Genomic DNA, 26,773 nt, shown 5'->3' with positions numbered 1-26,773 from the left:
AGAGATGAAAAATAATTACAAGAAAAAAATTTTTTTTTCCCATTTTATAACTTTACGTAAAATTCACATATTTTAATAGTATATAATATATGTATCATAAGGTAGTTCAAGTTTGATGGAAAAGAATTCAAGATGGACTTAAGCCTGTGCATAAACAAACATTTGAAATGTATTCAAAGAAATTGAATTTTTTAATATTTCGCTTAAATGAAATTTTTGAACCTACATATATTAGAATTTTTGTTTCTATTTTTAATGACCTATTTAATAAAATAATAAAAATAGATTTTATTTTTTTCGTTAATTTTATTATTGTATTAAATAGGCCATTAATGAAATAAACAAAAATCCTAATATATTTAGGTTCAAAAATTTCATTTTATGGAGATATTAAAAAAATTTGATTTTGTCCCATACATTTAAAATGTTTGTTTATGTACAGGTTTACGTCCATTTTGAATTTTCCCAAACCAATTTGAAATACCTAATGGTGACAATAAATATTGCTGTCGAAACTGTCTTTTTTCATGTCGTTATTCGACTTTCGATGCTGCGGAAAAAAAAGAAAAAAAAGTGTTGTGATCGGGTAGTATAGGCCTAATACTATGGCATTTATTTTTGAAATTTATTAAATTTAATTGTTTGGAAACTATTGTCAATTTATTCTAATTTTATGTACCGAACAAAATTTAAATAATTCAAATAATCGGTTACTTTATTTTTATCAGATAATTATTATTTGAGTCAATTAAATGATTTATTTTTTCAAATACAATAATTGAAGTGACCAAATGTGAAAAAAAAAATTTTTCTTGTAATTTTTTTTTTTAATCTTAAATATTAAAATAAAATAAAATTATTAATATCAGTTTCGAAAGCTTTTTTGATATTCTTTCGATTGGTAATATGTATTTAAAAAAAATTACCAAAAAAATGAAATCAAATAATAAATTTGACCCAAGAAAATAAAATTTATTTTTGAGCCAGATATGAATTGAGAGTAAGCACGTAATACAAATTGCGCTTTTCTATTAAAGCCTGACCCCTCGCGGTCAAAATATAGAAGTAGGTGGTTAGCTATATATATTGTTTAAATCGGTGAGGCTACACACCAAGCTACACACATACGCATAATGTAATGGCTAAGCCGAATGGCATTCGGAATTGATCGGGCGGGCTCGTGTATCTTTGCGTGAATTACAGAAACAAACTAAACGAACCGTGCGGGCCTCATTCAATGTTTTGACATTTTTCTGATTTCATTATCGGACAATATTTTTAAGGTTAAAGTTTTATTAAATTTAGCAATTCTAAATGTTCTCTCGTGGAATATATGGGCGCAATCACGTGAGATTTCCGTCGACCCTTTAAATTCGGCTAAATATAAGTATTTTATTCTTGTTCTGTAGTAAAAAAAAGAGATACGTATTTTTTTATTTTTTGAAAAATTTTCGAATTATGAATTTTCAAAATTTCAGTTTCTTCAATGTAGACCTATTTTCAATGTTTGATAACTCGAAAAAAATTGATTTTTTCAATTTTTGATAATAAATGAAAAGTTTCATTTTTTCTTTTACTTTTCAAAAATGTTAACAAAAAAATTTTTTTTTATTTTTTATTAAAGAAATATTAATTTTTTTTATAAAAAAATTAAAATTTTTTTTATAAAAAAATTAAAATTTTTTTTAATTTGAATATGAGCTTTTGATCAGACCATGACTACTTTATGTTTTCGGGGTCGATGAAACAGAATCTGAAGTCCGTTTAACCCAATCACGTCAAGATATTGAAATAACCTCAAAAAAAAAAAAAAAATTGACATAAAAATTTCTAAAATAAAAACAATTCTTATCTCTTTGTCTCACTATGACTGCTGTACATTTTTGAGGTCTCTGAATCCGAACATGAAGTCTATTTAACCCCGTCATTTCAGGGTTTTGACATAACCTCAAAAAACCAAAATTGAGGGGTTTTCTTAAAGTTACTTCAAAACCCTGACGTAATGGTGTTAAATAGACTTCAGATTCGCATTCAGCGAACCAAAAAAAATAGTTATGGTAATACTTGGAGATAAAAAATTGTTTCTGATTTCAAAATTTTTGGGTACAATTTTGGTTTTCTTGTGGTTATTTTAAAATCCTGACGTGATAGGATTAAACGGACTTCACCTTCACATTCAGCGACCAAAAAACATAAAGTAGTCATAATAAGACTTAGAGACATACATTTTTATTCATTTGAAAATTTTGGGTTCTACAATAACTTGCGCATTAGTACTTGTATCTGTACTTGCTTTGCATTTGCTACTGCATGTGCGCATCAATTTTCGGTTCTCGAATATTAAATTAATTAAAGAATTACTAATTAATTAAATGTAATTAATGTAATATACTCTCTAAATGTGAATTAGTAAAAAAGTTTAATAATTTGAATTAACGACTCAGTTTTTGCTTCTCAATTAGTAAAATTTTAATAATTCTAAAGCAAAAAGTGAGTCACTAATTCAAATTAGTAAATTTTTTTACTAATTCAGATTTAGAGAATATAATAGGGTTCCTAATTAATTATATTTAATTAACTAGTAATTCATTAATTAATTTAATATTCGATAACCAAAAATTGATGCGCACATGCACTAGCAAGTAGAAGCTCCTTCAAAATCCTGACGCGATAGGAATAAACGGACTTCAGATTCGATTTCAGCGACTCCGAAAACATAAAGTAGTCATGTTCTAATCAAAAGCTCAGAAAATGAAATTTTTTTGACACCGTTATATATATATATATATATATATAAAATAAAATAATATAATAATTGTAAAATTATAATAATATGTTTAATATATATATATATCTACCTATATTACAAAAAGATATCGCCGCCAACGCCGCCGCCGCCGCCGCCGCTGTTCCAAGACTCTGAATATAGCCGCAAGTCAAGAGAAGGGGGGGGAGAAGAGAAGGGAGAGGGGGGGGGACTTGCGGCTATATTCAGAGAGAGAAGGGGGGGTAGAAGAGAAGGGAGAGGGGGGACTTGCGGCTATATTCAGAGTCTTGAAACGAACATAACCTTTAAATTTAGGGTGGTGGTGGGGAAAAGGAGGGGAAGAGAGGAGGGGGGATGGGGGTTGGCGCGCGAAGCGCGCAGGGGGCATAGCCCCCTAGTATATATATAATTTAACATGACATTTGAATTTTTAAAGTCCAACGTTTCTGACTCGAGATATCATGTCAACCATATTTTTATGGGCTTCCCTTTTGACAACCATTTTATCGATGTAAATTAATGAAATGAAATTTTATTTACGTAAAAAATATGTAATATAATATATAAATGTTTAAAGAGATTTTAATAAATTTTATTTTACAAAAAATTCTTTAAAATATGTGCAAATGACTCAGAATGCCCCCGTACATTAGCGTTATGTAAAATGAAGTTATAAAGTTTTGGGCGTTTTAAATTTTTTTCTTTTTATAAAACAAAAAATCAAAGTTAAAAATTTTTTTAATCTGAATTTGTAATTTTATATGTAGTCATTATTTAAATTACTATATCATTTTTTATGCATCTAGGAAAAAAAGTGTTATTTCTATTGCGTATTATTTGAACAATTGTTAAATCACTATTGGGATCTGACATTCGTACACATGCCATCTGGTGTTGAAAAATGTAACTAGGTTTGGATAACTATTTGTGTCACTTGCAATTGTAGTTCCGCTGTCATTGTTAATTATTTTATCATTATGAATGAAGCTACATTTTTTCCGCGTGAGAAATCTTCCTGCAGAATTAAGTGTTCTGTGAGAGGCTGTGGCAGTACTGTAGCGAAAAATTTAAGCGTAATTTTCCATAAATTTCCGAAACCAAAACAACGAGTAGTGGATGTGAAAAATACGTTCGATAATTTTGAAAAAGTCGATCAATTAAAGGCCTGGAAAAATGCTTTAAAAATAAACAGTATAAAGCCTTCTATGAGAGTATGTTCTCTGCATTTCAAAAGAAGTGATTACATTTTGCCATGTAAGTTTAAGATTTTAAAATTTGGAGGTTATATAATCTTTCATATTACCCGTGCATGTGAACATTTTGAAAGTTAATTTATCACTGTAAAAACGGATAAATAAATTTTTTTTCACTTCTTGTTAACAGACTTTCACAATGAAAAATGAAATACATACATTTATAAATTTTCATATAATTACATGAAATATAAAGGAAAATAAAATATTTTTCTTGCACATGTATCGCTGGATTTGAGAAAATAATTTGTATAAAAATAAGATTTCTTTTATATTTTTATTCATGTTTGTAAATAGGAATGTAAATAGTAATTTTGTATTAAAAAAATTCACTTATACATTTATTAAATTAAGCAATATTTTTTAAACGATTTTAAAAACGATTTTTAAACATGCATCCCATGTTATTCCCATGTAAATTCACTAAAAGTGTTACCCAATTTACGCCATATTGCTTTAGGCCCCGCCCCCATGTCAGATCCCAATACAATGACACTATTGTATGGTGTTAGATTAGGTGTTTTTAACCGTTAACTGGCAATATTGGTCCAGTAGACCCGAGCATTTTTTCGAGTCCAACACAGGAAAAACAAAGTGTTATTTTAACCCAGAATTTGATGTTAAAATAACCTACAACAAATTCTAAACCTAGTTAGGGTTAAATCTTATGGGTTTTTAGCATTAGACAAAATTAACCGCAACAAAAATGACAACAACTTTTTTCTGCGGAATTAATTAAATGTGTAACTTTTGAATATTTTAAAAATTTTAATGTATTACTTTGACATATATTCTTAGTAATTTTGTAAGTTTTATGATACAACTAATTTGATACAAGAAATAAATTAGCTTTAAACATTAATAATTATAAATTTTTTATTTTAATCTAAAAAGTCACATTATATTCTGAAAAATAAATACTTATTTTATAAGTCCTGTTATTGTGGTGATTTTTTCCCTAAAGAATAATATATGAAGAGTATAACCTTAAATTTTTAAGTCATAATATTAATATTTAAATAAATCTTTAATTTTTAAATAAGAACACGTAATTTTTTTTAAATTTTTTTTAAAATAAGTTAACATAAATTAATCTCTGTTAAAGTAATTACATTTTAAAAAACACATCATTAGCTACAATAGATTACATTTTTTTGCAAAAATATTCAATACCAGCTGTACATTACACGTTTAATTAGGTCGGGTACAGCAGACCCGTTGTGTCATTCACGTTCGAACAAGGAATTGTGCCAGTTAATAGTTAATAGTTAGATTTAAATAATTTTTTAAAAAATTTAATTCCCAAATTCTAAAAATTTTACATTTAAATTAATTAAAATTTATTAGTTGTACCAAATGATCGATACTCTAAATGTAGAGTATATGGAATATTTAAAATTTCAAATTTAGAGCTTTTTAAATTTTGATTATTTAAAATTTTGACAATTTAGAAATCAGGAAAGAAAATGCACCTCGTATTCTCTATTGTAATTTCATAAATTTTATTTTTGAATATGTTTATAAATTTAATGTTTTAATTAATTAAATTTTTTCTCTTAAATAATTTTTAATTAATTAATAATAATAGTATTCATAATATATAAATCTGAAATTTCTTAAGTTAAATTATTATTATTTAAAATAAGCAAACGCGACTCAGGTAAATATATATATATATATATATATATATTAATAACACTTTTTTTCCTATGCATGGTGCATTCTACGTAAAGTTTTGGTGTATTAAATTAAATTTGAAGATTAGATTTATTAAAATTTTAAAGATTAAAAAGAAAAATAAATTTAATAACAGTTAACTCAGATTATATAAATTTATTTTCCGCTTTACGTAGATTGCCCCATAAATTACATATGTTTTGAAACTTTTTTACTTTAACTATTATTATATTACAGATCTCGCAACGTTTGAAAATTAAATGTAATGAATCTTTACGTCAAAAAGTAAAGAAAATAATGTCAAATATGTTACAGGAAAATGAAACCCTACAATACAAAAACAAAAATGAAAACGGAAAAGACAAAACTAAGAACGAACCACATATATTTGAAGAAAATATAAACGATGCAAAGAAAGAAGTTGAAAAAAATGTTAAAAATGACATATGCAAAACAGAGAAAAGACAAAAGCCAAAAATAAAGAAGATTATGAAATTAAAAAAGTCGAAATAAATGCCGAAAATAATAATGATGAAATTAAAAAAGTCGAATTAAATGCCGAAAATAAAAATGATGAAATTAAAAAAGTCGAAATAAAAGCCGATAATAAAAATGATGAAATTAAAAAAGTCGAAAATGAAAATGATGAAATAAAAAAAGTCGAAATAAAAGTCGAAAATAAAAATGATGAAATTAAAAAAATCAAAATGAAAGCCGAAAATAAAAATGATGAAATTAAAAAAATCAAAATGAAAGCCGAAAATAAAAATGATGAAATTAAAAAAGTTGAAATAAATGCTGAAAATAATAATGATGAAATTAAAAAATTCGAAATATATGCCAAAAATAAAAATGATGAAATTAAAAAAGTCTAAATAAAAGCCGAAAATAAAAATGATAAATTTAAAAATATCAAAATGAAAGCCGAAAATAAAAATGATGAAATTAAAAAAGTCAAAACTAAAGTCGAAAATAAAAATGATGATATTAAAAAAGTCGAAAATAAAATTGATGAAATTAAAAAAGTCGAAATAAATGCCGAAAATAATAATGATGAAATTAAAAAAGTCAAAACTAAAGTCGAAAATAAAAATGATGATATTAAAAAAGTCGAAATAAAAGCCGATAATAAAAATGATGAAATTAAAAAAGTCGAAAATGAAAATGATGAAATAAAAAAAGTCGAAATAAAAGCCCAAAATAATAATGATGAAATTAAAAAAGTCGAAAATGAAAATGATGAAATAAAAAAAGTCGAAATAAAAGTCGAAAATAAAAATGATGAAATTAAAAAAGTTGAAATAAATGCTGAAAATAATAATGATGAAATTAAAAAATTCGAAATATATGCCAAAAATAAAAATGATGAAATTAAAAAAGTCTAAATAAAAGCCGAAAATAAAAATGATAAATTTAAAAATATCAAAATGAAAGCCGAAAATAAAAATGATGAAATTAAAAAAGTCAAAACTAAAGTCGAAAATAAAAATAATGATATTAAAAAAGTCGAAAATAAAATTGATGAAATTAAAAAAGTCGAAATAAATGCCGAAAATAATAATGATGAAATTAAAAAAGTCGAAATAAAAGCCGAAAATAAAAATTATAAATACAAAACAAAAGAAATGCAAACAAAATATGAAAAACAACATGTTGAAATTAAAAAAAATATAAAAGAAATTGATTATAAAAAAGTATATGATTTTTCAGAAGAAGTAGAAAAAAGAGAAGTAAATAATGAAAGATTAAATGAAGTCGAAAACTGTAATGAGGATAAAAAACTATATGGCATGATTAATACTAATAAATACGAATTAAGAAAATCACGTGGAGATGGTAATTGCTTATTCAGAAGTATATCATTAGCTTTATATGAAACAGAAGAAAAACATGCAAATATTAGAAAAGAAATTATAGAACACATTAAGAAAAATTGGATTGAAATGGAGGTGATTATAAATGCTTATAGAATTTCAGCTGAAACAAGACGAAACGAAAAGGCAAAAAAACCTTATAATAATGCAAATGAATATGAAATAGAAATGGGAAAAGATGCAACATATGGCACGGATATTGAAATATCTCAAATTCCAAATTTATATGGAAGACGTGTAAATGTATATGAAATTAAACAATGTACAAAAATTGACCATTTAATATTAATTGATGGTGAAAATTTAAATCTTATGTGGACTATAAAGCCATCAAAAGAAAATTCAAATAAAAATGAAGATATAAATTTGTTATTCAGTAATGCAAGGGATGATGGACATTTTGATAATTTAAAAATAAAATTACAAAATGATGATAAAACTATTGGAAATAAAGATAATATTTCTGTACAAGTAAACGATTTTGAATCAGAATCACATGAATATGTAAATAAAAAAAAATATTTCAATCATGCTAAAGAAATGAAAAAAAATGTATTTATAAAACAAGCATGTTACGATGTTCAATTGAGCAGCGATTGTAGTAACAGTGATATTGATATAAAAGAGAACAGTTCAATTGTAAGTGCTGATAGTAATTTTGAAAATGATAAACTAAAAAGGAAAGTCAAAAGAAGTAAAAAGAAATCTGCTAAAATTAATAAATTTGAAAATACCCTATTGAAAATCCCCACATGGGAAACCACATGGGATCCTATGTCAAAAACTATGTAAAACCCCATTCCCCATATGGGAAACCATATGGTTTCCCATATAAAAACTCATGGGAAATTGGGACAGGAATTGGCATAGGAAAATATCAAAACGAGGTTCCTCCATGTCATTTCCTATATCAAATCCCATGTCAAATATCATGTTAAATACCATGTTAAATACTAATTGAGATCCTTTATCACTTTTTTGAAAAATTTTCCCATGTCAAACCCCATGTCATTTCCCAAGTGAAATCTTTTATTATTTTTTTGAAAAATTTTCCCATGTCAAACCCCATGTCATTTCCCAAGTAAAAACCTTTATCATTTTTTTGAAAAATTTTCCCATGTCATTTCCCATGTGAAATCTTTTATCATTTTTTTGAAAAATTTTCCCATGTCAAATCCTCTTTCGCCTTATCGAAAATACCCACATAGGAAAGTATATGGATTTACATGGATTTACATATAGGAAACGATATAGGATTTTATTCGGGAATTTTTTAGTTGGCTGCTTTATGCAGGCGGCAGTTTACAAATAAAATTAATTATTTGATTAAATATCAAATAATAATACTTCAACTCATCTGAAAATAAAAAAAAGTTTACTTTACTTCTGCCTTAGACTCTCAGCTTTTATAGTATTCCAGACTGATTTCAACTGTGAGAGAAAATATTTTCACCATCTGGTGGCGAAACAATGAAACTATAATGACGATCAACATCTATATTGAAATTTTCTATGTCATTTCCCATGTGAAATCCTCTTTCATTTATTCGAAAAATTTTCCCATGTCATTTCCCATGTGAAATCTTATCATTTTTTTCAAAAATTTTCCCATGTCAATTCCCATGTCAAACCCCATGTCATTTCCCATGTGAAATCTTTTATTATTTTTTGGAAAAATTTTCCCATATCAATTCCCACGTCAAACCTCATGACATTTGCCATGTGAAATCCTTCATCATTTTTTTGACAAATTTTCCAATGACAAATCCTCTTTCGCCCTATCGAAAATACCCACATGGGAAAGCATATGGGAATCCACAGAGGAAATGAAATAGGATAAAGGATTTCACATGGCAAATGACATGAGGTTTGACGTGGGAATTGATATGGGAAAATTTTTCCAAAAAATAATAAAAGATTTCACATGGGAAATGACATGGGGTTTGACATGGGAATTGACATGGGAAAATTTTTTGAAAAAAATGATAAGATTTCACATGGGAAATGACATGGGAAAATTTTTCGAATAAATGAAAGAGGATTTCACATGGGAAATGACATAGGAAATTTCAATATAGATGTTGATCGTCATTATAGTTTCATTGTTTCACCACCAGATGGTGAAAATATTTTCTCTCACAGTTGAGATCAGTCTGGAATACTATAAAAGCTGAGAGTCTAAGGCAGGAGTAAAGTAAACTTTTTTTTATTTTCAGATGAGTTGAAGTATTATTATTTGATATTTAATCAAATAATTAATTTTTTTGTAAACTGCCGCCTGCATAAAGCAGCCAACTAAAAAATTCCCAAATAAAATCCTATATCGTTTCCTATATGTAAATCCATGTGAAATCTTAGGTTGAAATTTCAGAATCTATATGAAATCTTAGATGTTTTACTATGCTTAAATCTATTTGTTTTATCATTTGGAAGAATGCACATGAAATCGTATTCCATTTCCCATGTGGATTCCCATATGGTGTCCCATGTGGATTCCCATATGCTTTCCTATGTGGGTATTTTCGATAAGGCGAAAGAGGATTTGACATGGGAAAATTTTTCAAAAAAATGATAAAAGATTTCACATGGGAAATGACATGGGAAAATTTTTCAAAAAAATGATAAAGGTTTTTACTTGGGAAATGACATGGGGTTTGTCATGGGAAAATTTTTCAAAAAAGTGATAAAGGATCTCAATTAGTATTTAACATGGTATTTAACATGATATTTGACATGGGATTTGACATAGGAAATGACATGGAGGAACCTCGTTTTGATATTTTCCTATGCCAATTCCTGTCCCAATTTCCCATGAGTTTTTATATGGGAAACCATATGGTTTCTCATATGGGGAATGGGGTTTTACATAATTTTTGACATAGGATCCCATGTGGTTTCCCATGTGGGGATTTTCAATAGGGTACTAATAAAGACAATAATAAATCCGTTTGCAATATAGTAAAAAATGAAATGCCTTATAATAATAATATTGAAATATGCAGCAATATATATGATTTTAATAATGATGAAGAAAATATTGAAAATAACAAATTGAATCAACATTTAAAGCATACAGAAATATGTAATACTTTTAATGAAGAAAATTTCGAAAATAATTTCAATAAAAAAAAATGCGAAAATATTAAAAATATTTATAACAAAGATAGTAATCTCATTAAAACTAGAAAGTTGAAAAACAACAATATTGAACAACAATTTGCTGATATAGAATCTAGTAGTGATTGTAATAGTAGCAATAATGTGACAGATAATACTTTAAGTGAATGCACTGATAGTGATTTTGAAAGTGACAATCCAAAAAAGAAAGTAAAAAAAAATAATAATAAACTTGTAAAAAATAATGAAAGTGATGATTCTAATACAAATTGCAATAAATCAAAGTATAAATATGAATATGGAAATGTACTTGTTGTTACAAAAGAAATAGCCAAAAATGATAAAATTGATTTTAGTAGCGTAAGAGATGTAATACATGAATTTTCAATAAACAAAATTAACTGCACCTGCGTTTTAAAATTTTATAGTGGTTTTAGAGCAAATGAAGGAAGTCAATTTGTTGGTTATGCTAAATGTCATCATCTTACTTGTGACATACAATTTAGATTCGACTTATTTGAAATAGATTCAAATGTTACGTCAATTACCATGTATGCCACTAAACCACCGGCAAGGAATCACAATTCTTCAAAAGTAAAACCTTATTTACAAGTTCGAGGTCCAAAGCGTACAGCAGTAAAAACATTACTAAAATATAGTAGAGTTAGAACACTTCAATTAGAAAATAACGCAAAATGTGATGAAACGTTAGCAGATGACGGAAATATTGGTGCAGCAATGAAATTACACGTTGTTCAAAAAATGAAATCTGAACAACGACTTGAAGAAAGATTAGAAAATAAATCGCGAGATATTAATGACATTGTTCAATATTGGATTGAACAACATAAACTAAAAAATCCGGCAATACAATTATTCCAACTTCCTTTAAAAATTTTAGTTTGGACGAAAGATCAGTTAAATGCTTTTATTGATGGAGATGGAAAAATTGTCCACTTCGATTCAACCAAAGCAATGTGTAGAAAAATAAAGCATGTCGAAAAGAAACTAATAATGTATTACGTTCTCTTATGGAGAGGAAGAGAATCAATTCTTCCTTTGATGGAAGCATTTTCGGATAAACATGATATTCCATCTGTTGAAATAACATTAAAATTATATAAAAATTTTGTACATAAAGTTTTAAATTATTGGCCACCTTTTAAAGCAGTTGTTTTAGATTGGAGTTGGGTATTTATGAATAGCTTTTTATTTGAATGGAACAATGGTATGACTATGCCTCAATATTTAGAAGAAACTTATAATATTATAACAAGAAAAAAATCTAAACCATCAAATCTTATTATATTATTATCATGTAATGCTCATATCATCAGAAGATTTACAAAAACAATGGATAAAGATTTAAACTTAGATGCATCAAAAACAACGTTTTTATTACAATGTTTTGCGCAATTAATCTTGTGTAGAACTTTAGATGAATTAAATTTAACATTTGAAGAAATATTGAATGTCACCCTTGAAAAAATGCTCAAAAAGCTAATACTGCTATATTATATTTAAGTGGACTTAAAAATAAAAATAAAAAAGAAATTCAAGAAATGATGGAAAATTCATTAGATGAATTAAATGAACATTTTTATGACTTTCATAAAAATTCAACTTCAATTTGCGAAAAAAGCCCTTTCTATGAACACTTTTGGAAAATCTTAATGTACAAAGAAAATAATTATTATGATGACAATAAAGAAGAGATAACAAATAAATATTACGTAATTGAATTTGGTCGCTATATTGTAAAAACTTTTTTAGCATTTGCACCTTTATTTGGAGCTTTAATGTTACCATTTGTAGACAGTAACATTTCGCGTATAAGTAATGCTTACGCAGAATCGTACATCAATACCTATAAACACACAGTTTTACCATTACCAGATGACAATTCTATTGGGGAAATTGTAAGAGCAGTAGTAAAAAATAATAATGAATTGATAGTTGAACAAAGATTAAACATACAATGTAAAAACTCATTAGCAATACAAAAAAGACCTCTTTACCCAGAAGCAGCTTGTAATCCATTTGAAATTGAAAAATGGGGTAGAAGTAAAAAAGAAATAAACAAACAAACTGAAAAAAAAACAAAAATATACTTCGTTTCAAGGAAGGGAACTTGTAAATATTGGTAAAAAATAATTCAAAAAAGAAATTCTAAAATAATAAATAAAAGAAATGTTAATAAATTGACAAAAAATAAATTTAAATCAAATCAATTAAATAACAATAGTGTACGTTTACCAGCAAAAATGAATATAAAAGGTTCTAATGTACGAATACCTAAAAAAAATACTATAACAAAAATAATTAACAGAAATATAATAAATGAAAAAAAAAGTAGAAATAAAAAAAGAAAATAAATCAATGCCAATTAAAGATTCTGTTGAAATGAAAGTTAATAAAACACAAAGAACAGACATATTACCAAATGGTCTTGTAAATAGTGTATGGCATTATATAACATCATCATCAGAGAACATAAAAATTGGAATATATGAACCTAATAAAGATATTACACTTGTGATGAAAGAATTTCAAATGGCAGCAAAACAATTTTCACCAATTGTTGACAAAGTACAATGGATAGATTCTATAATTGTTGACTGTTTTACATCAACACACATGAATTCATGGACAAATAATAACATAACGTATATGCCAACAGATATTTCAAACAAAGCAATTGGTAGTTTTGCGAAAATAAGGAAAAATCCAGGATCAGATATTTACAATATCAAGAAAACGATAAAAAAAATTTTATTAATACCATACATGTTTGAAGGACATTGCAGTATGTTACTTATAGACACAGTTGATCATACATATACATTATTTGACCCCTATGAAAATTCAATTGATAAAGGTAGAGCCATAGAAGCATTTGAAAAATATATAAATTCTTGTTCCAGTGATAGCAGTTTAAGTTTTTTAAAAAATATTAAGTTTGTAGAAAAATTTGAACATGACAGACCATTTCAAGCAGTTTTTGATTCAAGTAACTGTGCAATATATATAATGTATTACATATACTGTATAGCACACAACATACCATTTGATAAAAAATTTAATCCAGAGACATTTAGAAAACAAGTTGCAGAAACTTTAATAATAAAGTCAAATGACATATCAGAACGGTGTCTGTACTGCTTTAGTAAAAATAATTCAAAGACTATGGTTAAAACGTGTATTATTTGCACTAGATGGATTCATATAAAATGCTACACAAAAGGAAATACAAATACAGAAGATGAAGAAGATAACAGTTTGTCAACATTTAAAATAAAAATAAAAAATATTAATGTTACTAAGGATGAAAAAGAAAACAAACTTTCATCAACTAGTAATCAACCATTCAAGTGTAAGCTATGTCTTAGAATTGGTACAGTAAAAAAAATGAAAGTTAACAATTAATATGTTTCGACAATCATATTACAAAAATAAGAATCATTCAAAACTTAATATTAAAAATGTAAATACAATTTATTTTGTATGAATAAAGACTAATTATTAATTATATATAGTAAAACATAAGAAATAAATAAAAAGAAAATTTTAATTAATTCACTATTCAATTTAATTAAAACATAATTTCCCTAATATTTAAACAATAAAAATTAATAAAAACAAAAAAATTATTAACAACTTTAATAAAAAAAATTTAAGTTAAAAATACCGATAGAAGAAAGAAATACATTTCAAAGTCCATTTTCCAACCTTCTTGTGGTGAAATGCGTGAGTAGGCTACGTAGCTGAAACCAATGGAAACTTGGAAATTTTTTGAACGTGATGAAAGTTACCAAACTCAACAATCTAGTGAAAATTTAGTGACTTTATACTAACTGTAAATTTTAACTACAAAGTTACTTAATTTTCAGAACATAAGGGTACGGTAGTTGATAAAAAACTGTAATTCGCAAATTCGTTGCGATTTTGCTGTAATGTATAATCGCTGTTAGTTAGATTGCGCAGTAAGAGTCCAGAATAGACCAAAAACATGCACATACACGTAACGTGAACAAAACGTATCCATTTAAAAATACATTGTGGCGATACGTATACATTCATGTTTTTGGTCCATTCTGGACTGAACCTAAAGGTGAGTCTACATTGCACACGTTCACGTACAAACGTGAGCACTGCAGACTCAACTTTAGGTTGAGCACAAAATGGACAAAAAACATAAACGTATACGTAACGTGAACGTAAAGTATCCATTTAAAATCAATCGTGACGTTACGTATACGTTCATGTTTTTAGTCTATTCTGAACAAGCAATAATTTTTTCCTCTACAATTTTTAATTTCAACCTGGTCTTCATAATTAGTTTATTAGTTGAAATTGAATTTTTGTTGAAAATTTTTGCCTCGCAACGAAAGGCGGGTGGGGGTTCATTATTTTGGGGGGGTCCGAATGTTGTAATATTTTTTTTCAATTTTATTACTAAAAAAGCAATAATTTTTTCCTCTACAATTTTTAATTTCAACCTGGTCTTCATAATTAGTTAATTAGTTGAAATTGAATTTTTGTTGAAAATTTTTGCCTCGCAACGAAAAGCGGGTGGGGGTTAATTATTTTGGGGGGGTCCGAAGGTTGTTATATTTTTTTTCAATTTTATTGCTAAAAAAGCAATAATTTTTTCCTCTACAATTTTTAATTTCAACCTGGTCTTCATAATTAGTTAATTAGTTGAAATTGAATTTTTGTTGAAAATTTTTGCCTCGCAACGAAAAGTGTGTGGGGGTTAATTATTTTGGGGGGGTCCGAATGTTGTTATATTTTTTTTCAATTTTATTGCTAAAAAAGCAATAATTTTTTCCTCTACAATTTTTAATTTCAACCTGGTCTTCATAATTAGTTAATTAGTTGAAATTGAATTTGTGTTGAAAATTTTTGCCTCGCAACGAAAAGTGGGTGGGGGTTCATTATTTTGGGGGGGTCCGAATGTTGTAATATTTTTTTTCAATTTTATTGCTAAAAAAGCAATAATTTTTTCCTCTACAATTTTTAATTTCAACCTGGTCTTCATAATTTGTTAATTAGTTGAAATTGAATTTTTGTTGAAAATTTTTGCCTCCCAACGAAAAGTGGGTGGGGGTTCATTATTTTGGGGGGTCCGAATGTTTTAATATTTTTTTTCAATTTTATTGCTAAAAAAGCAATAATTTTTTCCTCTACAATTTTTAATTTCAACCTGGTCTTCATAATTAGTTAATTAGTTGAAATTGAATTTTTGTTGAAAATTTTTGCCTCGCAACGAAAAGTGTGTGGGGGTTAATTATTTTGGGGGGGTCCGAATGTTGTTATATTTTTTTTCAATTTTATTGCTAAAAAAGCAATAATTTTTTCCTCTACAATTTTTAATTTCAACCTGGTCTTCATAATTAGTTAATTAGTTGAAATTGAATTTGTGTTGAAAATTTTTGCCTCGCAACGAAAAGCGGGTGGGGGTTAATCATTTTGGGGGGGTCCGAAGGTTGTTATATTTTTTTTCAATTTTATTGCTAAAAAAGCAATAATTTTTTCCTCTACAATTTTTAATTTCAACCTGGTCTTCATAATTAGTTAATTAGTTGCAATTGAATTTTTGTTGAAAACCTTGATTATGTTTTATGTCTATTTAGATATGTTAATTTTTTTATTTTTCAGTGTTGTTATCTTTTAATAATGTTGTAATAAATATTATTTAGTAAATACAAATGTTTAAACATCTATTTATTTCATTTTAGCTGTATTTTAGATCGATCACATTATGCGGGAGATTTCGTTCATTTGAACGTTCGTATCTTCAAGCACATGAAATATATATATATATATATATATATGTATTATGACGTATAAATTTAATAAATTAAATTAATCTGCTTGACGTCAAAATCACTGGCCTCAACAAATACAAATTATAGAAAATTTATTATATAAATTTTCGCCGTCAGGCGCCAATTAATTTTAAAGTGAATTAATAAACTATCTTACAACAGCGACAACAAACAACACCTCTGAGACACTCTCATCTCCAGAGGGAATTCTGCCAAAACACCGGCAAGCAGAAATGCCAGCGGCGAGACACGACCTGGACAATAAGACGACTTACCCACGACGATATCCCTGACCACGTGTCCGGGCTTCTCGGCTTCTCAGCAACTCTCTGAAAAGTCCGCCACTGCTTCTCAAAACACTACACACAAGTTCTCTTTCAACAATCTCACTTTATTTCCTTACAAAATAGTCACCCTCTTTACACAACTCAATATTGTTTTTTTACACTAATAACTACTCCACGAGTCCGCCTCGTGTAACCTTTTTGCAAGCACCTTTCTCTCCGCGACAGGATCGTAATCGATACTCAATATGGACGACGATGTATTGGGATCTTTGGCGTCTCGCTATGCCTCATCCCACTGGCTTCGTTATGTCTCTGTCTCTCTCTCTCCACCGTCACTACAGCCTCGCTCCTTCTCTCTCACTCCACAGTGGCAGTGACCCCTATATAGAACTAATAACCCAAAATTATTCGAGCGAGCGACACACATCCAAATTACTAGTGGGTCACCCGCCCGCTTGATCTCTACCTTACCGCAGCCTAGTACCGGCGCAGGATCAGGGATCGATCAGAGATGTCGTGACGATTCACTCCGTCACAATCCCCTCCCCATGACCGGAACTACTCCTGGTAGGATCGTCATATAACAACAAAAAAAAAGAAAATGATAATAAAAATAAAAAAATTTTATTTCTTACCAAACCAGCTGCAACCATGGTCCTCTCCTCCGACTCTCTCTGGCCATGGTTCGCCCGTTACTCTCTCTCTGTCCGTCTGTCCCTCCTTCTCTCACTCTGGCCTACTCCCTTCCTCTCTCTCTGTCCGAACTCCTCTCTCTCTCTCTCTGGCTGGAAACTCCCTCCTACACGTCCGCCCTCCTTTCCAACTACTTCCTCCTCTCCTCCAGCAGCTGGTTTATGGCCTTGTCTATGGTGGAGGCCGGAAGTCCCGCTAGGGCTTTCGTGATCTCTAAGATCTTTGATATTAGATCGTCATCACCGCCCTTCTCCTTCACTTCTCTGTCCTCGCCTTCTCCTGTTGGGGTCTCTTCCCTTGTTGGCTTCCTTGCCTCTGTCTCTTCTCGCTTGTTGACCCGCTCGACTCGGTCAACCACTTGTTTCCCTCTCCTTGCGTATGCCTCTGCACAACGCGGACAAGTCTCGACCGTTACCAATCGACGACCACAATTTAGGCAATATGGCCATCTTTTGGTATTCCGACAGGCTTCCAGCTTATGGTCGAACCTCCAACACTGGAAACAGGCGTATGGTGGGGGGTCGATTGCACTAACCGTGGGAATTGCCTTTAAATTCCCGAAGATCACTCCTGAAGTTTTGATCTTCAGCGGTGCTCTCTTCGTTCCCACCTCTCTACTTCTATTCTCCTCTACTCTCTCTGGCCGTTGTGTCACTACATTTCGGGAATCCCGTGAAGAATGAGCGCTCATTGAATTTGCCGCTTCTCTCTTTTCCGGTTCTCGACGATTAGGCGGCCCTGGATGTGGGGAATGCGAACGCGCTTCCCTCGGGGTCGGTGCCGTGCTCTCCATGTCCTCTTTCCTCAAGGCTGGCTTCTGTCTGGCCGACTTGGCCTCACTTTGGCGACTCTTTAGCCGGGCCAAATCTCTCGTCGGGTACACCGACCCGTGACGGAGGAAACTCTCCAACTCGTGCTCTGCAAGGCGGCTCTCATACGCCTCTTCGCTTTCCCCCTTGCTTCTCTCTGCTGGCCAAGTATACGGGACCACGATCTCCACTTTGTTCTGATTGTGGGAACCTTCGAGTTGTTGTCTCTCGAACCCTTCTAATCCCCGGAGATCCTCCCGTCTCTCTTCCCTCCTTCTTTGGCCTGTTGCTCCACCCACTGCACCTTCCTCCGTTCCTAACTCTCTCTCTGGCCTCTTGGTTTTATCCTTCCCTGGTCTCACCGGTTCCAACGGGTTGGGAAGCGGCACATCTCTATTCGGGAACATCAGTAATGATGCCCCTCTCGTAGCCGTCGTGTCCGGTTGGAACTCGCCCCCTGGCCTATGGGCGGATTGACTGCGACTTCTCGTCATTCGTCCTTGACCTCGCGGTTCCACACCGAAGTCCGTCGATGGACGATGACGACTTCTCTCCATCCCTCTCTGCCCGATGCGATCGTACGGCATTATTCTCCTACGTCTCTCTCTCTGTCCCTCTCCCTGTCCCTCTCTCTGGCCTCTCTGCTCTCTCTCACGTCTCTCTGCAAACCACAATACAATTAGTTATGTCACTATTATCCCCTTGGTGGGAGATATCGCTTTAAGTCAGTCACGTGAACTTTAGGGATTCTACGGCTGTCTTCGGCGCGTAACACGAATACGGTGGGCGATAACACTTCGACTATCTCATAGGGCCCTTCGAATTTGGGTGCTAACTTAGTTGCGAACCTTTGGGTACCACTAGACAGTTTGTGTGTTCTACGTAACACCATATCTCCTAATTTAAATATACCCTCTCTACGGCCTTTATTATAATATTTGGTTTGCCTCTCTCGCTCTTTATCAATTAGTCTCGCTACTAAATCTCTCAGCGCATCTAATCTCTTGACCCGATCTACCCACTCGTCTGGATTGATTCTAACTACTTTATCTCTCATTTCGATTTCTCTACGCAAACTTTTGACTGGCCTAGGATGTCGACCATAGTTAAGAAACGCAGGGGACGTTTTAGTCGCAGCTTGTGTCGCGGTATTCATTGCGTGACGAAACTCATGAATATGCAAGTCCCAGTCACGATGATCGGCCCCAATGAAAGTAGATATCATCGTTTTCAATGTTCTGTTACTTCTTTCCACTGGGTTGGCCTGGGGATGATAAGGTGGTGTTGTAATGTGTTTGACTCCATATTCTTCTAAAGTTGACTTTAGAAATTTGTTGTCAAATTCTTTACCGTTATCTGATAGGAAATATTCTGGTGTTTCCCATCGAAATAACACCAACTCCTCAAACGCTCTGGCTACCGACTTTCCATCTGCTGACCTGAGGGGTTTAACCTCAACCCACCTCGAGAATAAATCTTGAAACACCACCAAGTATTTATAACGATTCTTACTCGGTGGAAACTCCATTGTGTCCGCTGCTACAACTGACCACGGTCTTTCGACTATCCTCTGGCCCATCATACCTACTGGTCCCGCTTGAGAAACTTTATGTACTTGGCATTGTATGCAATGCGTCACGAAATTGTGCACATCGTTCCAAATACCTGGCTAATAGTATTCTCTAGCCACGCGATCATAGGTCTTTTCTATTCCCAGATGACCAGCTGACGCTTGCGCATGCGCGTCCTCCATAACTCTTTCTCTGTACTCTTCTGGGACGACCAATTTCCACCCATCCTCGTTTCCTACTATCGGCACTAAAAGTGGATCACTTCTATGGCGATAAAGGTTATCATTTTCCACTGTCCATTCTGGAAATCGTTGAGGGTGCTGGGTCACTAACTCTCGGCGCTTGAGGTACCATTGGTCATCAATGGTTTCAAACGCGGACACTAACTCTTCTTCACTCTCTTGTAATCTGGACAATGCATCTGGGACATGATGTTGTGCACCCTTTCTGTGAACTATGTCAAAGTCCCACTGTTGCATTTCCAGTGCCGATCTCGCTAAACGACCTGTTGGATCTCTTAAATTCCTTAGCCACTTGAGGGCGCTGTGATCGGTAATCACATGAAATTTGTATCCCTCAATATAAGGTCTAAACTTTTTAATTGACCACAGCAACGCTAAGCACTCTTTCTCTGTCACGCTGTAATTTCTCTCGGCCTCCGTTAGGACTCGACTTATGTACATAACCGGATGTTCTCCGTCCTCAAATTCCAGTGTCAATACCGCTCCAATGGCGTAATCGCTGGCATCGCACTGTATAGTGAAAGGGCTTGATGAAATCTGGGCGAGCCAACACTGGTGCCGAAGTGAGCTTCTGTTTAAGCTTTTCAAACGCCTCTTGTTGTTCTTCTCCCCACTCCCTCGTCCGGCCTTTGTGCAGCAATCTGACCAAAGGTATCTTGATATCACTTTCGTTAGGAATAAATCTGGAGTACCAACCAACCATGCCTAAGAAACAACGAAGTTGTTTTATGTTCTTCGGTTCCGGATAAGTCATGACTGGTTCGATCTTCTTCGGGTCTGGCCTGAGTCCTTCGCTGTCCAAGAGGTACCCTAAATATGTGACCCTAGAGCATCCAAACTCACACTTCTCTGGATTCACAACTAGTCTGGCCTCATTTAGCTTTCTCAACACTATCTCTAACCATTTGATGTGTTCCTCAAAAGTATCCGTGACTACTATGATATCGTCCAGATATCCGAAGACAAATGGTTCAAACTCTGGCCCGAAAAGTGCGTCAATAAGACGCTGGAACGTCATTGGGGCGTTCGTTAGCCCAAACGGCATCCTGCGATACTGCCACAATCCTGACCCTGGAATTGCGAAAGCAGTATACTTCTTGCTCTCTTCGGCCATTGGTATCTGATGATACGCGAGTTTCAAGTCGATTTTTGACAAGAATTTTGCTCTTCTGAGTTTATCCAAGATGGAGTCGATCGTCGGTATGGGGTACGCATCTTTCACCGTGACCTTGTTCACGTCTCTGTAATCCATACACTGCCGAAAATCGTTCTCTCCCTTTCTGGCAATAACTGGCGCGCTTCTCCACTGGGCCGCAGACGGTTCGATGATACCTTTTTTCCAAAGTTTCTGCGTGTTTTCCTGCGCCCATGTGATCATGATCGGAGACATCCGTCTCGGCCGATGTTGGACAGGTGTCTCATCCGTCACACGGATGTGATGTTCTGTTAGGTTGGTTACTCCAAGTTCGTCTGTTTCTGGCAGTACCCAACGATCCACTATGGCTTGGACAATCTGTCTCTGCTCATCATCCAATGCGGAGATGCCAGCACACTCTGCAATAATTATTTCTCCACTGTCTGTGTCTTCACTCTTGTCAAATTCGTGCCACTCTCCACCGAATACTCTCCATAAACCCTGGCCTAACTGGACTTCCATTTTCCAGGCTTTACAAAAATCAACCCCCAGTATGACGTCAGGTGTCAATGACTCTATGACCATGACCTCAAACTTCTGTACATAACCATCGACTACCATGGTTAAATTCAAAAGTCCAGCGTTTTTGGTGGTGCCCCCTAATGCACTCCTAATTGCTGATCTGGACGGCTGTATTCGGTCCTTGTAAGGTTCGGCTACTTTGGAGCTGATTACCGAAATCGTTGCTCCGGAGTCGAATAATGCTTCATATGGTTTATCGCCAATGGCCATCCTAAAGAAATATCTATTCTCTGTCCTGGATCCATCCAACTTCTCAACCATAATCAGGTTTGGGTCAGCTGTGCCCATCACAGCCTTTCCCCTCCCCAGGACATTAGGTACCGGACCCACTTCCGTACTTTTAGTCCTACATTCCTTACTAACACTTCTCTCTGGCCTGCAATGGAGTGAGTTCTCCTCACTCGATCTAGCCCTACTGTCGCTTGGCACAAATTTGAACACATCATTCTCGGTTAACTCTTCTCTACAGACTTTCTCTCTCTCTAACTCTAACTCAATCTCTGTTTTTACCCAACTACAAGTCGCACCATCGTTAATTGGGTATTCAACCTTCTCTACTCTTCCCTGGCCTAAGATCCCTTCGGGCAGAGGGGGGGTACAAAAGGGTGTTGTGCCCCCCACGTGCCGTTTCCCAAACATGTCCTAAGTGTTGCACAACTTGTACAGGTTAGGAAGGTCACTCCCGGGGTTTTACACACTAGACAACTCTCCACTTGAGGTTGTCTCATAGGACATTTCTTCGCATGATGTCCTGGTTGTTGGCAAGCGAAACAAACGCGTTTGGGACATTCCGATGCACGGTGTCCCACCGTCTGGCAGTTGTAGCAAGGTCCCAAGAATTGTTTAGGACTTGCTGGTGTTGGAGCGCCACTCTGCCCCGTTTTTCCCCCTTTTTGTCCAAATGCTTTGGGGAAACTAGGTCTGGGTCCTCCTGCTACCATAGCTGCAAACGTTTGTATCGGCAACGAAACAAACTGCGGCTGCGTTTGGTCGGTCGTCTCGTTGGTCCCTTGAGCGCTAAGGGTGGGGGTCACTACCTTTTTTATAGCGTCCACCGCGTCCTGACCTTGAGCTTTCTCATTTTTCTTGCCCTTCTTGGCCTTACTCTTCTTTTTACTCTTTTTAGTGGAGTGGTTACTCCCACTCGACTCTTTCTCCGATCCCGATTCATTTTCGAGTGCTGCTACCTTCTCGCCCTTCGCACTCTTGTTTCCGGCCTTTTTCTCTGATTTCCCTTTATACGCGGCCGATGGGAAAAGCATTTTCTCCTTTGGTGGAGGGGGCACATACTTCTCGTCCAAACTTTTCGTCTTCTCGAATTTCCTCAGAATCTTCTCCATCTGGCCAAGTGAGTCGTACTTCTGGCGGTCCAGATGGCGCCTGTACTCGGGTAATAATCCTTTGAAAGCGATTTTATTTTGCCTCTTACGGTCGAGTGGGTACTTCATGTGTCCCAGGATGACTCGAAAGCTACGCAAATATGAAGAAATTCTTTCGTCCTTTCCTTGGGTCCTACTTTTTAGTTCGTCGATAATTTCCTCGTCATCGACATTCACCAAGTACTCGTTTGTAAAGGCCCGTTTGAAACTTCTCCACGTTTTTAATTCATGGCGAAGGGTACGGAACCAAATAATCGCATCACCTTGCAAAATAATTGGGAGTGTTTGGAGTATATCCTTGTCAGAGAGTGTGGCACAGTCCCTACAGTCCGACAATCTTTCTAGAAATACCTCTGCATTTTCATTCTCATACCCCTTGAATTTTAAATCACACTCTTTCAAAGTTTTAAGAACCTTCGACCTACGGATAGATTCTGCTACATTCTCCTTCCGATCCTCGCTCTGGCTCGTGTGAGAATCACTTTCGGATTCCGAGTTACTGGAAGAATCCAGAAGAATTCTTCCTTCTTCTCTTATTCTCTACCGACTTCTTGTGTCCCCTCCTCCTATCTCTATTGTTGACTCTCTTTTCCCTAATCTCTCTCTTTCTCTGGCCATCCTCACTACTACTCCTATTTGTGTTCTTTCTGTCCCGATTTTTCTTTCTCCTTACTTCCCTAAATTCATAGTCCTCTTGACTCTTATAGCTTCTGCTGTCCCCAGACTGACCACTAACGTTATAGTTACTAACGTTACCCCTACTTGCCCTACTCCTTACTTCGCTATTTCTCTCGCTTTTACTGCTCAACGATTCAAAGTCTAAGGCCCGTTGTCCCTTTGATGGTACGCGTTGGGAATTCATCGTTTTCCTTCGTAGAAGAGCTGTCTTGTGCTAGATTTTCTGGGGTAGGGCTAGTTATTCGCTTCGGCTCATTTTGAGCTATCGGCGATTCGTCTGGGGTTCGCTGTCTTTCTCTGAGGGGACGAAATCCTCGCGTGTTGATGGTGGGTCAAACTATACCCTTGTCCGATTTCGGCCCTACATTGGCTCTGTTGAAACTCCCACCCCCCCTCGGAGTAATGTTTGTCAATTAGTTCGGCAGCCCGCATAAGTCTTTTAAATTCGGGTGACAAATTTAATTTCCCGAACGCCTCGTGTTGCTTTAATACATTAGGGGCCATAGTCGGGGATACTATTGATTGGGCGGGGGTTGACACTACCATGGTCGACATCCCAATCTGTGCCATAGAAGTGGTGGGGGAAGTGTTGGTAGTCATTGCCGTTGAGACTAATGGTGGTGGGGGTGTGAACTGTGGCGTTGATGGATTGATGGTCGGATTATCTCTACTGTACAATCTATCTTCCGCCGGTATTGTCGTACCCGCCGTTGTATTCCCACTTTCGGTCAATGTACGCCCTAAAAATTCTTTCCCCCCCTCTTCCGAATCGGTCTCGTCTGACGATAATCTCTTCCCCCCTCTCCGTTGAGAGACATTTGGGAAGGGGCTGCTGTGTGGCTCTGACAATGCTTCCTTGAGGAATATTTTATCAGAAGACGCGCAATCATATTGTTCGCTAAATGGGACATCAATTTCTGGATCGAGGCACATTCTCAACTCTATCCGGAATAATCTCTCTTTAAGCACCTGCTCTGTACCGTTAATACATGCAATGGTGCAACAACAATTTTGTTACAACTTGTCCCGGTGGCATAAACGCAATTGTGTCCCAGGCCCGATTCGCTTCTGGAATTTCCATTAGCCTTCTCATTCGCTCGTGGTACGCCTGCATTTCGTCGATCGCTCTGGCCATTTTTATTTTAATTGAATTTAATCGACACGAGAGAATTAAATAAATTAATAATAATAATTAAAAATTTAAATAAATTTTGAATTCGCGAAAGAATACGCAAAAAAAACAAAAATTGAAAAATAAAATTTCAATTTGTATATCCGGCCCTGTAGCCACCCACGCTTGTACAGGGGCGCACGATTTTTCTGGTGCGAATTAAAATTTTTCTCTACCGCGACTGACCAATGATTCAACTATAACTCTTTCTCTCTCTAACTCACTAGTAATAGTGAATCACGTCACTGGTATCGCGTTCTCTCTCTATCCAATTATCCTTCCGCCTGAATTTTATCGTCGCGTGAATTTAACACATTTTAAATCACTGCGCAAAATCAAATGTCACGTGAATTTACTGAGTTTTATTTCCGGCCGAGCACATGGTCGAAAATTCCAATACTTTTAAATAATTTGCACTAATTGTTTAATTAGCCATTATTTATTGTTCTCGAAAAATAATCAATTTATTTAAAAATCAGCAAAAATATCTCACTGTCCCTGATAACGATAATTTTCAATAACGGAAAATTCAATGAAAATTTTTATGACGTCACAATCGCGATCTCACAATTAATTAACACACCGATCTAAATTTTACACGGTATGAACATCGCGAAATTTAATTTAGAGAAATAATTGGGAAACACAATAATAAATTCGTCTGGCCAAACACAACTGGCCAAAATTATTTTTCCACTTGAAAAATATCTGGCCACAATAAATATACAATACAAAATTTTATTTCATTTCACATAAAATTTTATCACAATTAAATAATTTTGTCGTGTCTCGCTGTTCTGACCTGGCCCCACGTTGGGCGCCAATAATTTATGACGTATAAATTTAATAAATTAAATTAATCTGCTTGACGTCAAAATCACTGGCCTCAACAAATAAAAATATAGAAAATTTATTATATAAATTTTCGCCGTCAGGCGCCAATTAATTTTAAAGATGAATTAATAAACTATTTTACACCACATCAACAACGAAACAACACCTCTGAGATGCTCTCAATCTCCAGAGGGAATTCTGCCAAAACACCGGCAAGCAGAAATGCCAGCGGCGAGACACGACCTGGACAATAAGACGACTTACCCACGACGATATCCCTGACCACGTGTCCGGGCTTCTCGGCTTCTCAGCAACTCTCTGAAAAGTCCACACTGCTTCTCAAAACACTACACACAAGTTCTCTTTCGACAATTCACTTTATTTCCGTACAAAATAGTCACCCTCTTTACACAACTCAATATTGTTTATTCACACTAATAACTACTCCACGAGTTCCGCCTCGTGTAACACACTCGCTCGTACGTTATGCTCTCCGCGACAGGATCGTAATCGATTCAATGGACGACAATGTATTGGGATCTTTCGGCGTCTCGCTATGCCTCATCCCACTGGCTTCGTTATGTCTCTGTCTCTCTCTCTCCACCGTCACTACAGCCTCGCTCCTTCTCTCTCACTCCACAGTGGCAGTGACCCCTATATAGAACTAATAACCCAAAATTATTCGAGCGAGCGACACACATCCAAATTACTAGTGGGTCACCCGCCCGCTTGATCTCTACCTTACCGCAGCCTAGTACCGGCGCAGGATCAGGGATCGATCAGAGATGTCGTGACGATTCACTCCGTCACAGTATATGAGATATAATTTTTAACTTACATTTTTCGCCCAATTCGATTGTAATCCCCATTCCG

The 26,773-nt window shown here is 34.0% G+C and overlaps 2 protein-coding genes across 2 annotated transcripts in view; one reads left to right on the top strand and one right to left on the bottom strand.

Moving 5' to 3' along the window:
• The window catches only part of LOC127282261 (GPI mannosyltransferase 2), a 104,189-nt gene that overhangs the window by 48,129 nt on the left and 29,287 nt on the right, over positions 1-26,773 (top strand). The window lies entirely within an intron of this gene.
• On the bottom strand, positions 17,342-26,198 carry LOC127282262 (serine/arginine repetitive matrix protein 2-like). The gene is made up of 2 exons (XM_051306437.1): positions 26,165-26,198; positions 17,342-18,969 (listed from the first exon to the last, which is right to left on the bottom strand). The coding sequence occupies exon 2, from the start codon at positions 18,893-18,895 to the stop codon at positions 17,630-17,632; it is 1,266 nt and encodes a 421-aa protein (XP_051162394.1). The 5' UTR covers positions 18,896-18,969; positions 26,165-26,198; the 3' UTR covers positions 17,342-17,629.

Source organism: Leptopilina boulardi, unplaced genomic scaffold, assembly GCF_019393585.1.
Source record: "Leptopilina boulardi isolate dan_hultmark-lab unplaced genomic scaffold, ZJU_Lbou_2.1 LbouV2_292, whole genome shotgun sequence".
Classification (NCBI taxonomy): Eukaryota; Metazoa; Arthropoda; class Insecta; order Hymenoptera; family Figitidae; genus Leptopilina; species Leptopilina boulardi.
Note: the sequence above shows the minus strand (reverse complement) of the source record. Positions and strands in the feature narration are given on the sequence as shown.

Coding starts and splice junctions, on each gene's coding strand:
- LOC127282262 (XM_051306437.1), bottom strand. CDS start 18,895: ATGCCGTACGATCGCATCGGGCAGAGAGGGATGGAGAGAAGTCGTCAT.